At 29.4% G+C, this 17,169-nt stretch overlaps 3 protein-coding genes and 1 long non-coding RNA gene across 4 annotated transcripts; 3 read left to right on the plus strand and 1 right to left on the minus strand.

Moving 5' to 3' along the window:
* The first annotated feature begins 213 nt into the window (after positions 1-213).
* Positions 214-1,504, plus strand: LOC122516267 (proteasome subunit beta type-5). Its single transcript, XM_043633942.1, has 5 exons — positions 214-384; positions 503-659; positions 735-947; positions 1,027-1,260; positions 1,322-1,504. The coding sequence occupies exons 1-5, from the start codon at positions 241-243 to the stop codon at positions 1,423-1,425; spliced, it is 852 nt and encodes a 283-aa protein (XP_043489877.1). The 5' UTR covers positions 214-240; the 3' UTR covers positions 1,426-1,504.
* A 694-nt stretch (positions 1,505-2,198) lies between these two features.
* On the plus strand, positions 2,199-4,068 carry LOC122516268 (death-associated protein 1). Its single transcript, XM_043633943.1, has 3 exons — positions 2,199-2,357; positions 2,535-2,634; positions 3,470-4,068. The coding sequence occupies exons 1-3, from the start codon at positions 2,309-2,311 to the stop codon at positions 3,627-3,629; spliced, it is 309 nt and encodes a 102-aa protein (XP_043489878.1). The 5' UTR covers positions 2,199-2,308; the 3' UTR covers positions 3,630-4,068.
* Positions 4,069-5,186: 1,118 nt separating this feature from the next.
* Positions 5,187-5,625, minus strand: LOC122516269. Its single transcript, XR_006303527.1, has 2 exons — positions 5,538-5,625; positions 5,187-5,466 (listed from the first exon to the last, which is right to left on the minus strand). It is a non-coding gene; the product is annotated as an uncharacterized LOC122516269 (long non-coding RNA).
* A 101-nt stretch (positions 5,626-5,726) lies between these two features.
* Positions 5,727-16,221, plus strand: LOC122516266 (mitogen-activated protein kinase 15). Its single transcript, XM_043633941.1, has 12 exons — positions 5,727-5,821; positions 7,929-8,148; positions 8,243-8,373; positions 10,009-10,184; positions 10,745-10,884; positions 10,995-11,187; positions 11,700-11,840; positions 12,025-12,203; positions 12,844-12,993; positions 13,190-13,344; positions 14,302-14,486; positions 14,601-16,221. Exons 1-12 carry the CDS (start codon positions 5,732-5,734, stop codon positions 15,085-15,087), a joined length of 2,247 nt encoding a protein of 748 aa, XP_043489876.1. The 5' UTR covers positions 5,727-5,731; the 3' UTR covers positions 15,088-16,221.
* Positions 16,222-17,169: the final 948 nt, after the last annotated feature.

Genomic DNA, 17,169 nt, shown 5'->3' on the forward strand with positions numbered 1-17,169 from the left:
ATACATTCACTTCAAAAATTGGACATATTATTATTGATTATATAAATATTAATAAAATTAGTTTAATTATTGAAATTGACTAATATAAATGACTTCCGATAACAAAATTGTTTATAATTAAGTAAATTATATATAATGTTTTAAAGTCCAAACTCATTCCTTGAAACAACGACACCACCTACAGGAGTAAAAGAGAAACAGTAAGATGACATGTTATATGAGTTCAGTATATGCTTAAACATGGCGCTCGCAGAAATTTGTGGTCTTAACTCTTACATAGATTTTAATTTTTCGCGAGAAAAAGATAAATTGCCAGGTGAAATCGAGAGATACACAAGAAACTTTATAAATAATGTTCAATTAGCAGTACCACCATACATAAATGTAAGTATCGATTTATGAATTACTACACTTATGAATATGTGCCTGAAATTTTGCCAAATCATGTAGAAAAGTTTTATAGAATTTGCTGTTTTAATTATTCCGTATACATTATTTTCAGCCTGCTGAAAATCTTGCTCAAATTTCTTCAAGTACCGATGGAACTGGAAAACATTTAAAAATTAAATTTGATCATGGAACAACTACGTTGGGATTTGAATATCAAGGTGGTATCATATTGGCTGTTGACTCCCGTGCTACAGGAGGCCAATTTATTGGTAATGATCAATTTCCTAATCAAAATTATTAATTCAAAAACAGTGTACATTGACTACGAGTGTATGTCTTTATAGGTTCACAAACGATGAAGAAGATTGTTGAGATTAATGATTATCATCTTGGTACTTTGGCTGGTGGTGCTGCAGATTGTGTTTATTGGGACCGTGTTTTAGCTAAACAATGTCGTATGTATGAATTAAGAAATAGAGAGCGTATTTCAATTGCAGCTGCAAGCAAACTATTATCAAATATGATATACAATTACAAGGGGATGGGTTTGAGCATGGGTAAGTTATTTAAAAAACTATTTTTGATTTTAAATATACATTCAGAACATTTTAATTTGTAAATATAATATTTCTATAGGTATGATGCTTGCGGGTTGGGATAAGCGTGGTCCTGGAATGTATTATATTGATTCAGAAGGTACTCGAACACCAGGAAAAGTATTCAGCGTAGGTTCTGGCTCCATCTTTGCCTTCGGTGTATTAGATTCTGGTTATCGTTGGGACCTAACTGACACAGAAGCTTATGAATTGGGAAGAAGAGCAATCTATCATGCTACTCATAGAGATGCATATTCTGGTGGTATAGTAAGAGGTAAGTATCAACTATTTTATATTTAAATATTTAAAATACTCACTTAATTCTACTCTTGCAGTATATCACATGAAATCAACTGGTTGGGTACACATTTCTGATGAAGATTGCAAAGATTTACATTATATGTATCAAGAACAAAAGCTAGCAGGAAGCAGCAAGTAATCAATCTTTAACGTACTGTATTTTTTCTCCCCATTCTTTACTTAATAAAATATTGTTCTTAGGAATATTTTCACCAAAATTTTTCAAATTGAAGTGTGTCACGATTTGTGTTCCTTATATGTATATATATATATATATACACCTATTACGTAAGATGAATTAATATTTAATTATTAACCTTGACATTACAGGACACAAAATTTCTGACTTTATATGCATAGATAAAAAAGAATAATAATATTAATTCAATGCATTGCAAAGAAAATTTGAATTAAAAAAACTAAATTTAACATAAGATACAAATAACATATAAAAATTTTTTTTAACAAAAATATTATAGTCACGTTTTATACTCTTACATTTCTATCATTTTTATTCTCCATTTTATGGGTTGAGTTACTTCTCTACTACGTTCTCACATTTATTTAACACTATCAAAGAGGTTGTTTTTTCACCTCTTTCTGAAATCAACAACATACGGTTTTTAATTTCCGAACGGATTAACTATTCATGTTACTAATCATGTCTATGTTGCTTGACTTTAGTGATACGCTGAGAAATAGTAATTCAATGTGACTAAGCCATTAGCAGCACTTCTATTATTGAACATAATATTAATTTATCAATACAATTTACTCGAGTAATAAAAGTGAACATTATAATACGTTTGCTTTAACGTCGTCTAATCTATAGAATTCAAAAATGGCGCGATTTTCTGTACTCCCCACCATCGAAATAAGCAGCAATGTTCGTATATGTTGACGTCGACCACCGCAACGCGTAGTACGGCGTGATCTGTGTCATTACAACGATCGGTTAGCATATTGTACTTTTGTTAAAAAAGAATTTCTTTTATATTTGAGTCTACATACCGACACAAGACATGTCCAGTACAGAGGAATGTAAATTAAAAGCCGGTCATCCTCCAGCAGGTTAGTTTATCTTTAATCTTTCATTACTTAGTTCATTAAGAAGGGTTGAACAATGTTTACAAGTACTGTATTCAACATCAATGACGTTGTAATACATCTTACAACATGTATCAAGGTCATGCAATTTCAAATAACAATAAACATTACTTTTTATTTTTAAATCATTCTTCGTTTTAGTGAAAGCAGGAGGAATGAGGATTACTCAACATAAAACACCAAAAGAGGATCGAGACGTGAAGCCAAGCAAAGACGTAGATGAGAACAAGCCTTCGAGCAGGTAACTAAAATACGTCGTATTTGAATTTATATATTGTTAGATAATCATTTATTTTTTTCATCCGATTAAGTTATAAATTATTATAACGATCCAAGTTAGAAAAAATCTGTGAAATTTATTTTTGATTAAAGTCAAATCGAACTTGACATATTTTTTAAAAGAATTTCTAAAGTAGTAGTGAATACTGTAGTTACCGGTTGAATAGGAAGGGAGAAGGGGGAGAAAGAAAGAGAGAGGATATTCAAGATAGTTGTTGGTAGTAGATCGTAATTTCATTTTTAAACGTATATACGTATTATATATATATATATATATACGAGGAACGATATCTTTCGAAAGGCTTGATAAACAATTCCAACACTTTTTTCCGTGTATTTGTTTTCGACAAGAAGATTGCGCAATCAAACGTAAATGCACCTAATAGCCTTGTAGTTTTGCTTACTTTTATTATGATTTAACGATTTTTATATATCGAGTTTGTAAAATTTATACTGATTTATATATTCAATTTATATTTTTAATATACATTTACTTTTCCCTAAATCAACACGAACTTTCCAAACAATCCAACAATTATACATTAAATTTCCCGGAAAGTTTGTGCCGATTTAAAGAAAACAAATGTATGTATTATAAATTAAAAATATAAATCAACATATGAACTTTTTTGGGCAATTCAATATTATTTTTATCGTTACCAATATTGCTATATTTAAGTCATGACGTTAATGTCTAAAGATTAGCACGTTCAACGTGATCTTTATCAAGAATATTATCGTAACGATTAAAAAAAATTAATATTTCTTGTTTTTCATCTTTTATCATTTATTTACAGTCCGCCAAAAACTATGATGATCAGTGGTGTACCCGCGAAAGGAAACGCCGATTTTCCACCGGAAGCTGTGCAACATTTTCACGAAAAACCTACGCCGACGCATGACGCTCGGCCGGCTCACTGTTCGCGTCCAATTATCATTCAGCAACCAAGGAAGTAAAATTTGATCGCGAAACGCGCCAATATTTTGGGGACCATAGAGTGCATTTCTACGGCCCAAATATTTTATATAAACGACGATATCTCGAGATTCTAGCATGAATTACATTCATGCATTTACATATACATTCGTTGGAAATCTTTAAAAAATAAAAAAATTTAAAAAAAAAAATACTACTCGTTATAAGCAAATACTACTGCTTGTTTCGCGTTGATATCTTTTAATTGTAAGTCTTCAAAAGAAAAAAAAAGATATATGAAAAAAAAAAAAAATATATATATATATAATAATAATAATATTAAATATAGTTAAGATATCGTCATGTTATCATAACTTTTAAGTGTATATGTTGAGGGAAATTCGAATAATATTAGGGGACAGTTTGTGTATAACTCTTGACAAGGGAAATAAAATACGCGCAGGGATTTTTTCTTTTAAACAGGATAAGTTTTTTTATTATGTATGTATACATTTATGTATAAGACGCGTGATTGATAAGCTTCTGAATAATGTTTAATACTTTACCTTTCACCATTCCTTGAATTTAGATCGCGTAAAGCGTACTTCGAAAAAATCGATTATTTTACTCACATATCTCACTTTTATCTAATTGTAAGTGTTATTAACATATTTACTCTCCTATCAAATTATTGATTACATATCGATCACTTAGCATATAACGAATGGAGTTATTCTATAAACATATCTAACATAATGATAAATTGTAAAATTTAATGCTAACATGTGAAGCAATATTATATTTTTCATATTTTTCTCTAAATAATAAAGATCAGGATAAAAAAATGTTAATTTAGAAAAATATGATGCTACTCGAGCAAACTGATATTTATCGTTATCCGAGAATTTTGGTTATAAAAATTATTAAAATATGAATATATCGTTTAATGAAAGACTTTATGTATCGATAATAATGATAGTCGGCTAAATTAAAAAATTAAAAATATTGATCTTATAAATATATTTTATAATACAAGTAATTGTAATATAAAACAAATCGTAATATCAAGTTTTTCTACTTTTCTTATTTTCAATTAATCTAACTGCCATAATTACCGGGACGTGTATATATATATGCATGTATGTATACTTTGAGCTTCAGTAGATTATGCTCGTTGCTTTTCTTCTCGCAAAAGTAAACATTACAGTATTACTTTCCTCTCAAACTCCGTAGGTCTACGTTTGTAATCGCAGCTGGCAAACATATGTATTTGGCAGTGTTTCTCAATGAAAAATGTTCAATATCACCGTCTTCTCATCTCGTAGCTTCACACCCGAAGTGTAAATTTCTTCATTCGATAAATTCAAACGTTAAACTTTCAATTTTTAATTAGTCGTATAACACCAAACTAATTCTCTTTTATTATCAATTTTCCAAACATTAATTTATTAAACTAGTTATTGTAATACTTACAAACAATGATTTTTATAAATTTTTATAAAATTTTATCTTATATAGAAAATAAAAATATTACTTATATAATATTTATATAACAAATATTCGTAATAAGTATTACAATAATTCAACTGTAATATTTATCAACACTAATTTTCATATAATTTATTTCGTATAAAAAATAACAAAGTAATTAATCGAAGCTCCTTTCATTAAACATGACTAATTAAAGATTACTTCAAATAATTATCATTTCGATAATATAAAAAATGAGAAAAATATTCATGTCGTTCCCGTCACACATGTTAACCTCACACATACCAAATAATCCCTACCCTTGTGTATCGTATGAGTTCGCTCAAGCAATATCGTTGATAGGCGTGGGTGGCACCAAACACGTCGTCGTGGTAACAGTCATGTATTCTATAAACATAAGCACATTGACGTGTACAAAGAGGTTGAATGAAAAAATTGTCGGACTAGATCATACGTACTGGATCTTCCTTTCCCAATGTGTAATAACAAGACATGAATGCGGCGCGTACCGCAAGCGCCGTTTACACCTGAAATCCCTCGTGTGAGTTAAACTCGGAAAAGTCTCTCATTGACAAGAAAATATCAACTTTGAGACGAGTAAAAGTAAGAGACAACGATAACGCGTCAACTACAACGTCCAAAAAGAAGTACAATGTCTGCCAAGAAAAACACCACGAAGGTTTCCGAGATCGACGCTCACGTCAGCAATCAGTACGACATCATTCGACGTCTCGGCAAAGGGGTGACTCATCCTACTTCTTAATGTTATACTTAATTATTTTTCTTTTTATTATTATTTCTTCATGTGATTCTCTCTTCGAAATTATACATTTTCTTATTTTTTTCTTTTTTAATTTTGATATTTTGTATACGTACCAATAATTATAATAATGGACAAACGTAAATTGTAAAATAATTTTTTTTCAATTTTTTCTATTAATGATTAACGGCACATATCTAATTTTCATTAAAAATACGAATAATTATATTTGCAAATTTATTTTATTTGTTCTTTTCTCTTCTAATATTTTATTTATTTGGTTTTTTTATATTTTTGATATATTTATTACGAATATAATACTTATAAATGTTAGATTCGTTGCATTCTCATATCGTCATGTTTTCTTTTTCTTTTTCTTTATTCAAAAATATTTGATAATTTTTTTATTCACCGAATTCATATTTTATCAATTGAATTTACTCTTAATTATGTATATGAGAATGAAACAAACAAAGCACGTGTATAGCCGATGAGAATAGAGGTCACTTGCATCACTTCCTGTATGTTAGACTTATCGGTGAATACGTATGGTATTACTTCATTTATTTTCTTATGTTTTTTTAATCTGAAAATCTCTTTCGTTAGAATATATTACTTTCTTAATTATAAATTAAATTATAAACATGTTAGAAAAAAAAGTTTTATTTTTCTTTCCTTTGTATCAAAGTAAAAAATTCTTAAGCAAGTTATGAAAATTCATTTTACATTATACCTTTTTTTTTTATTTATTTTTCATATCTTGTACAACGCTTGAAACCTTGCGTATATTATATAGTTTAATTTGTTTTTCAAGACAAAGGAAACTACAGAAAAAGAATTTAATTAACTGTTATAATATTAATCATTATTTAACTTTATGTAAAAAAAAAAATGAAATGTAAATTAAAAAATGATATAGTAGGATCAATAATCGCATAGAAAATGTAAACTTGGAGACAATCGATATGAAAACAGTTTGGAGCTATCGCCATCAGCGTCGCAACGAAAATAAAACGACTATTCGTCATTCGTTTTAACTATGCATACATATATAATAAGAACTTACCGACCTAACTTGATAAATATAAAATCAATTTCTGTCATCATAAGAAATACTGCTGATAAACGTTTATCGATCAATAGAGTCTACAAGCAAATACCTTCTCTTGACATGACATTGAAAATAATTATGTTGACCTTATAAAATAAAGAATATAAGAAAGAAAAAAAAAGATAATAAGGTAATTAACGACGTACGTCATGTATTCGTCCGTTCATCTAATTTATTAAACTTCACTTTTATATTAAAAGTAAACTTATCGTGTCATAAAAGTTTTTTATTGATGATATAAATAAAAGTTCAGCCGAAAAACTTTAAATTAGGTTGTGTAAATAAAAATACACTTAAGTAATTATTATTAAATGAATTGAATAATTAATATTATCAGCACTTCAATAATTTGAAAATTAGAAAAAAGATATACAATTCTAACAATACTATACTAATGCAGATCAGTAAGGAGAAAAATAAAGAAAATAAATTTAGGTCAAGGGAAAGTGATGTCCTTCGTCTAATAGGATTAGTTATTGAGTTAAACACGTCGATCTAAGAGAAAAGTCATATATCGCTCCACTTCCGATATTCTTATTCGACCTTGTGTACTACTCGATACATGTATTAAATATTTCCTTATATACTTTTCATGCCATTAGATCTTATCAGAAAGATAAGACTATATTAATCTATAATATTATTAGCTTTCGATTAATCAATAATATTACGAGCAGAAATTATCAAAATAAATTGTAATTTTATTTTGCATATAGGTGGACAGATAGATGAAAATAATTAGTTTTAATTCTACAAGGGAAAATAATGATTAAATATTATTAAATTTATTTTTAATTATTATCTTTTTGTAGACGAATAGGCTAATAAAATATTATTCATAATTTTACTAAAAAAAATCAAATTAAAATATTTCTTGAAAAATATGTAATTTTTAATTATATGTATAAAAATACTTATAGTACTTATACGAGGAATTAAAAAAAAACCATATATATAAAAAAATGAATATTTTAACAGGCATACGGCATAGTATGGAAGGCAATAGAAAAGAAAACGAAGGAAACGGTTGCAGTGAAGAAGATCTTCGATGCATTTAGAAATCAAACGGACGCGCAGCGTACATTCCGTGAAATAATGTTTCTACTATCATTTTCCAATCACGAGAACATCGTCCGACTGATAGGCTTACATAAAGCGGACAACGATTGGGACATTTATCTCGTATTCGAGTACATGGGTGAGTTTTCCCGGTCCGAAGAAGAATTCAAAAAGGTCACATGCGTCGTTTCTCAGACTTTTGGCCTGAAACACGTTTCGGCCCGTTTCCTCAGAAACCGATCTTCACAACGTCATTAAGAAGGGCAACATCCTCAAGGACATCCATAAGGTCTTCATCATGTATCAATTGTTCAAGGCCATCAAGTATATACACTCTGGTAACGTCATTCACAGAGACTTGAAAGTTAGTGTTTCAATTTATTCTAATACAAATCAAAATATTGAATTGCCCGGAAAGTTCGTATTTAAAAAAAAAGAATGTATAATTAATATAATAATAATAATAATAATAATAATAATAATAATAATAATATATACAAAAATTAAATAAATTTATTTAAAATAATATATTTATTTTTAAAAATATATATATATATTAGGTGTACAAATAAGTTTTTGCCGTTTTTTATTAAAAATTAAGTATTTATTCTAGAAGAATGGTAATTTTAAGGTTATTTAAAATACTGTCCATCACTTGCAATGACTTTTTCCCATCTCTCAGGCAACATTCGGATCCCACGTCAGAAGAACTCCTTGTCTTTTGAGGCTATCCACGAATCAACCCAATTTTTGGTATCTTCATATGATTTGAACCGCTGCTCCGACAGAGCATGTGCCATGGACCGAAATAGGTGATAATCGGACGGTGCAATGTCTGGTGAATACGGCGGGTGGGGTAACACTTCCCAATCAAGTGTTTCCAAATACTTTTTCACGGGAGCCGCTACATGTGGACGAGCATTGTCATGCAGGAGAATAATTTGTTCGTGTCTAGAATAGTATTGAGGGCGTTTTTCCTTTAGAGCTCGGCTCAATCTCATTAATTGTGTTCGATAGAGGGCTCCGGTGATTGTTTAACTCAGATTAAGCAACTCATAATACACTACACCCAGCTAATCCCACCAAATACACAGCATGAGTTTTTTTCCGTGAATATTCGGTTTTGCTGTTGATGTTGACGCATGGCTTGGTAATCCCCATGATTTTCTTCTTTTTGGATTATCATAATGTATCCATTTCTCGTCACCAGTGATGATACGATGTAAAAAACCCTTTTTTTTATGTCTAGCAAGCAGTATTTCACTTAAGCATAATCGGCGTTCAATATCTCTCGGCTTTAATTCGTACGGAACCCAATTTCCTTGTTTATTAATCATTCCTAATGATTTTAAACGATGTGAGACTGCTTGCTGAGTGACTTCTAATGTTACAGCAAGTTCTTTTTGTGTTTGAGATGAATCTTCCTCCAATATTTCCTCCAATTCTGCATCCTCGTAAATTTTTGGCCTTCCACTGCGATCTTTGTCTTCTACGTCGAAATCACCGTTTTTAAACTTTTGAAACCACTCATGACACGTTCTCTCACTCAAAGCAGTCTCACCATGTGCTTCTACGAGCAATCGATGCGCCTCCGCAGCAGATTTCTTTATATTAAAGAATTAAACTAATATTTCCCGCAAATGATGCTTATTTAGCTCAAATTTGGACATTTTCAACTAAAAAAAATTATATTTTACCAATATGAAATCAATAATATTAATAGGTTATGTTGTTCTTAAACGTCCAAACTAATTTTTAAGCAGGATATCATCTGCGAAAGTTAACGGAAACTCCGCGCCGCGCTATCTACATTAAAACGGCGGAAACTTATTTGTACACCTAATAAAATAATATATTTATTTTTAAAAATATATATATAATTTGAACATTGAACTGTTTTTAAAAATCGGCACGAAATTTCTGGGAAACTTAATAATATTTATTGGCGAAAAATATTAATGAAAAATATAAATGATGTATTGGGAACGAAATTTAACAGCCATCTAATGTTTTGCTGAACGCTCAATGCCATTGCAAGATAGCTGACTTTGGCCTAGCACGATCTGTCACACATATCGGTGAAGGTGACGGCGAGACCGGAAGCGATCCAACTCTGACCGATTACGTTGCTACAAGATGGTATCGCGCCCCAGAAATATTGATTGCCTCAAAAAGGTATTCCATGCATATCTCAGTCACATGTAACATCATTCCTTGATAGTTATCGATCGATTTATTGGATTTACACCTTTTACACTTGGCAAATTTTTTGGTCGAATTCTAATTAGTTAAACTAGATAAATAAAGTGCAACAATTGGTCTAAAAAATAATTATTTTTTATTCTCATTCAATATTTATAAGAAAAAGACGTATGTATACAAACGTAACTTATTCATTTTTATTATAATGATTAAAAACGATCAATGTGTGTTTGTCATTAATGCTAATAATTGAAATACAAAGGATTATGAGATTAAGTGTTAAAATATTTCATCATTATTAACAACAATATAGAGAAAAAAAATTAAATTTTTATATCATAAAATAAATCGAAATAAAAAATTTCATATTTAAATTCAAAGAATTAAATATGTATACTAGTTGAGAGATAAAAAAGAAAATCCAGTAAAAGAAAGAAATAATTTACAGCAATAATAAAAATATCGAATTTTTTCATTAAAACGCCTAACTTAAAAAATATATCTGGAAATTTATCAAAATTATTTCTTTTAAGGTACACAAAAGGCATCGATATGTGGTCATTAGGTTGTATTCTCGGTGAGATGTTACTCGGCAAACCATTATTTCCTGGTTCATCGACGATTAATCAAGTTGAGAGAATAATGGCTACTCTTCCAGCACCAACGGAAGAAGGTAATCCTTTAATTCAAGTGATTTAACCAAAGAATAGTTCAAATTCATTTTATAATCTTTGCTTCATCTCATTAATAAATTTTTCTTCTCTTTTTCTTTTTCTCTTTCAGATTTGATTTCGGTTAGCGCTGGTTATGGTACAAATTTGTTGGAGAAAAGTCCTGTTGGCCCGAAACGTTCGTTAAAAGATTTATTGCCTGAAGCATCGAAAGAAGCTTTAGATCTTATTTGCAATTTAATAATGTTCAATCCCATGCATAGACTGACGGCAGTCGAAGCTCTGGAACATCCCTATGTAGCCAGGTAAATAACAGTGAACGTGTAAAATAGATTTTAATATAGATTTTAAATATTCTCTGCTTTTTCTCTTTCTCTCTCTCTCTCTCTCTCTCTCTCTCTTTTATTTATGACTCATTATAAATTACACGTTAAATTATTATTAATAATATTCGGAAATAATTACAGAAATAATATTGTATTTAATTAAAATGTATAATATTGAAATTCAACGTAAATAACGGTTCGTTTAATACACTATTATTAAACTTTATATATGGAAAATTATTCAAGTGTTTTTGTTTTCAATAAAATTTGTATCTATTAAAACTTACTTTTGAATATAATTAATGTGTTTCGATAGAACGAGAAAAGAAACTTCATGATTAATGAATTATTTTGTAATTAAAGTTTATCCATAATAAGAACGAATCGTTTCGTTGATACTATTATATTTTTGGTTATAAGATATACACCGTAAAATATATATTGCAACTTTGATAAAAATTATGAAATATCTGTTTCTTTTCTCTTTGCAGTTTTCACAGAAGAGGAAACGAACCTTCAAGAACTACCAGCGTAGTGCCATTGCTAAGAGACGACGTACAACTCTCAGTCGAGGAATACAGAAATAAGCTTTATGCGATGATGGACGAGAAGCATAGGAAGCATAAAAATATGCGAGTACCTTTATTTCCATTTGAATCTCAATCTAATTGTGTCTGCTCTATTATTAATATCTCTCGAAAGCTCGTTGAAAATTCAAACTCTTAGCAACTACTTTTGAGAATTTGAAATATTTCCATAGAAAATATCTCTTTTCGTTCTAACAAATATTAGACATATATTTATATACATATATAGGTCGAAAGCTAGAGTTAGACGTCTCTCGGAACATATCAGAAAGGAAACCTACAATTCTACAAATAATGGAAACTTTGTAGTTGGTCAAGGTGATGGAACAACTAGTAAAAATCTTCGCTCTTCGTGCGGTGATCTGCGTAATAACAAAAACAGTTTACAGACTTCTCAACAAACAAACGGTAATAAAAAACGGATGAGTCAACGGTTTACATATTATAATAAATTATTTTCAACCAATCGAATCAAAGAACAAAAAATGAAAACTATAAATTGTTTTTTTTTTTTAGAAAAAACAATCGAAAAGTTCTAGTTTAAATTTTATTTTTGTAAACAGAGAAAATCGTTGAGTATTCGTAATGCATTATTCATAGGTCACTACCGTCGAGTTTTCTCCTTTTTCCTATCGAATTGAATACAATTTCCGTATGAACTTTAAAGAAAATATAAATGAAATTATTAATAAGTTTTATTGTTACGACTTTTTCAGATACAATCCTTCATAATTCAAATTCAATTATTATTGATCTTTAAATGTTACAATTTGATATCTTTTAAAGTACTTTCATTTTCAATGTACTTTACTTATTTCATATTTTTCTTTTTAATTCAAAGTCAAAATGAAAAAAAAAATTATTCAAATGGTGACGCTTTAAATACTCAAACTGTAATATTTTGAATTTTCATTTTTAATTAACTATGAAATCGTTTTGAAATATCACCAATTTTTTTCACAATAATCTAAACCCTCTATTTTCTCCTACTAAAAATTACCAGTCGATGTTATTAACGTTATGGATTATACATTTGCGTTTTTTAAAGCACGAGCAAGTTTGGCAAACAGAAAAGTAATAACGGTGTCGCAAAGTCGTTCAGGTGACGATGATAGTGTTCGAGTTGGTAAAACGAGGATAATAAATACGTCAGGGAATATATCGATACAAGATAATTCAAAGAATAATCGACACTATGGTGAGATTAATATTGTTTAGTTACTTACAAAAAGAAAAAAAAGAAAATTCTACCGACGTTAACGTAATATTTTCATTCTCCATTATGAACAAATTCTAACGCGAAAACTCGACGTATTTTTAACTAGAATTAATATTTGAACTTGGTAATTAAACAGTTAATAAATCTGAACTTTTTTATTACTACTCGATTACAGGTAAAAATCCAACCTCTCAATACGCTTACAACCTTTCGAACGGTGATTTAAAAAATTTACCAGCAGGAACTACTAAAAGTTGTCTTTGTCTGAGTCAACAAAATCAACATCTGGCGAAATCTCAACGATCAATACAATCAGATCAAATGGCAGCGGTAAGAAACCTCTCATATTCGATTGAAATTTCTGCCTGTCTTTTTATATGTCTTTATCTCTTTATTCCTTTATCCTTAAATCTATTTATCTATCTATTTATCTCTGTTTATTCCCATACCTCCTTCTCATACTATTCTTACGATAGTAAACAAAACAATTCTATCGTTACAGGCTACTTGTCGCGTGGGATTTGCTTAGGTACCGTACACCATTTAAACGTAGTGTACACGTTCTTGCACATATTTCTTTCATTTCCTCATTTACTTTTTCATTCGCATGATTCTCTCTAAATAATCTATCTCTTTAAACAATATTCTCCGTTTAACTCGTTTCGTTATTTACATTTTTCATATATGTTATTATTAACGACACGTAGACTTGAAATCACGTAGGGGGAGAGGGGGGAGTGCTATAACTTTCGAAATAAGCATACACGTTATAAATACAATGTAAACATATTTGGATAAATATGCAAATTATGATAAAAGTGAAAAACAAAATATTGCTTATTGTCGATATAATTATTTGATTTAATATAAATCAAAATTAAAAATATAAAATTGATTCTTCAAAACAGTGGAAACTGCGCGACGGACAGTGCTGTGATATTTAATAGCTAACTGCGACATTTATTTGTTTATTTGTGTAGCCAATGACAAAGTGACAAAAACACTTTTGGCTTTTTTAAATGCTACAAAATGGATTTTTATTAATTTGAATAGAATAGAAAAGTATAGGATCGTTGATGATAAAATTAAATATTAAAAGCAAAAATAATTAGCTTAATTAATATTTGTTTAATAGAAAAGAAAAATTAGGATTATTACAATTCAGCAAAGTCCATGTGTATAACACTTACAATTAGTATTACTTGTTCTCATTACATGTTCAGATTCACAAAATCATTTGATAAAACGATAAATCTGCTTGATTAGTCTTCAAAATTGTTATTCCAGTACGGTGCCAATATAAGAAACAACCAATTAGAAGGAGTAGCACGTACCAAACTACGAAGAGGAAACTGCGATAGGCAAATACGTTCGACTCAGCATCAACGTCTGCCGATAGTAAACAATGATATCGATCGATCTAACACATCTGCGTTGAATGAAACAAGCAATTCGAAACTTGGTTTATTAAGGTATAATAAATATTTAACTACCATGTTAAACAACAACAATAACACTAACAATAGGATAACGAAACACTTCGTAACGACATCTCCAAGCAACGGTAACATTTTGAATGGGATTAGTAATAGTAGCAACAGTGGAGGAAGTGCAAGCAGTTCGGAACTTTATGCTCCTCGAAGATCAAGTTCGCAATATCAAATCGTTAAGAATTATTTAAATCAGTCCTTACCGCTTCATGCATCGTCAGCTCAAAATCAACATCAACATCGGCATCAGTATCGGAATCAGAAACAGCAGCAGCAGCAACAACAGTATCATTATCAACAACATCAAGAACGCCAAAGTGAAACTCGAGGATCAGAAAAAGTTATATCAAAATTAGAAAAGTTGAATTCAGTCGATAAGTATCGTATTAATAGTTCCACATTGAAGAAACCAGAGAAAGCGAAGATTCAAACGAGACACAGTTTCGGTGGATTTAGCGTTCTCAATAATGAAAAGAATTCGATTGAAATTAGCTCGCAAACTATCGATAGTACTAATCAAGGTCATGGTATTATCACCGCTTCTGTTTACAAGGATTTACGTAATGGGATTATAAGATGGTGATAAATAGACGAGAAAAACTTTCGAAAGAAACAATGAGAGTACAAATGTAAAAGAGAAAAAGAAAGAGAGAAAGAAATAATACGATAATTCAATTCTATATAAAACCGAACAACACACAAATAGAATCAAATTTTAAATCGTTTACAATATAATTCACAGAAACGAATCATTCTTACCCACTTTTATGTCTTTATCGAAAGTAATTTCTTCTGGATAGACGTATATATACATTTATAAAAAAAAAAAAAAAACACAAAAGAAAATACAAAAAAAGACAAATAAAAGTAAACATTTAACTTGTGTGATTTGAAAATTGCAAATATTATATTCTCATACTTCGATATCTTCACAAGTAATGCATAAAACTTGATACGATAATAGATACATAAATTTACATCTATTTACATCAATTACAGAAAAAAAAGAATGATAATAATGAAAAGAAGTTTATGTCCATGTTACTTTCTCCCGCATGATGTTTTCACGTCTTTGATTGTGTATCTTTATAGAATAACTTATTATTGTTAGTATAGCCTTTTAATGTCCATTAGTTCACGTGATATTTCATTGATATATATCTTGCGCGAGAAAGTCTAGTGATAAAGCTTACCAGATCATTCGTAAAGATATACGATGATTACAGTACTTCGAAAGCCTTTTTTTACGAACCTTTTTATAAGTCCTTCGCGTTTGCTATATCGCTGTACCAAATAAAAAAAAAATTTGATAATCTCTCGATCGATCTCGCAAAAAAGAAAAGAAAAGAAAAGGAAAAAAAAGAAAAAAAAAATCGAGTCGAGAGTATACGTCGTCTAAAGTGCATATTGTAAAATATAAATTTTTTTAATAAAAAATAAATAATAAAACCCACAAAGAAAAAAGATCAAATATAATAAAAAATAAAAAGACAATAAAAAGTATCGTCTGCGATATTCAATAAAACAAATTTGCGGGCGAATGAGAGTAACGTATTTGTTCGCTCAACTAAATATACGTAGCACGTTGCAGTTAATGAGATTTTTATTTTCACAGGAGGAAATGTAATTCCATCCATTGTTACCGCCAACGAATGCATACTAATATATGTAAACCGTAAAAAATGGTAATATATCTTATCTTTGGTCACACTTTTAACAAAATTGTCAGACAAATTGAATCCCTGTCCATTAATGAAATGTGATATTTCATTATCTTGTATTGGGTTGTCCGAAAATTTAAGGAAAAATTATGAATATACGATAATTATGACATTGGACTATAAATTCCTAAAATTTAAAAAAAGAAAAGATAATCTGTATTTAAGAATATAAATAATTTTAATATAAAATAAATCATTATATATAGATTCATTTTCTGTCTTTTTTATATTAGTCCGCCATCATAATTACCGGCATATACCTATATCCAATATATATTTATAAACAAATGTTTAAAATATATTTTATATTTTATATTAATTCAATGTTGAATATATATATATATATATATCAAATTTATAAATATATATTTATCTAATATATATTTATAAATATAAAAAAAGTTTTACTTTTGAATTTTCTTTTTAAAATTCAACACGAACTTTTTCTGACAATTCAATCATTCTTTTCCCTTTTATTTTTGTTTTCGTTTGTCCCGAAAGAGAAGTCATTTTCTTCACGTATATACAAGACGAGGTAATGTTCTATCTCAACGATCGAACCCTCTCGTACATGCTAGAAACCTTCTGAGACCTCTTACCATGTCGCAAAGTGGATCCCCTTTATGGCTTCTCTAGTTTCCTTTCTTATTCCTTCGTCAGCAATACCATGATTATAATACAACATTCGAGTTAAACATCTAGAAGTTGAGAATGATGGAAAACGTCATACCTTGGTTAAGAGTTTGTCTCATGTGTTTCTTGATTCAGGATTTCAAGGATAGAAAAACGAAACTATTGCAAACTCTTGAAACGTTTCTACCCCTCCTTAACAAGATTATAACGCTCGAATTTCTCGAATTAAGGGATTGTTCAGAACATTGGAAACACGAGAGCATCGTTTGATTTTTAATCGTTCTTTCCGTTATCTATATTGTTAATTTTTG

The sequence above is a fragment of the Polistes fuscatus genome, unplaced genomic scaffold, assembly GCF_010416935.1.
Source record: "Polistes fuscatus isolate 324 unplaced genomic scaffold, CU_Pfus_HIC Scaffold2, whole genome shotgun sequence".
In the NCBI taxonomy this organism is placed as follows: domain Eukaryota; kingdom Metazoa; phylum Arthropoda; class Insecta; order Hymenoptera; family Vespidae; genus Polistes; species Polistes fuscatus.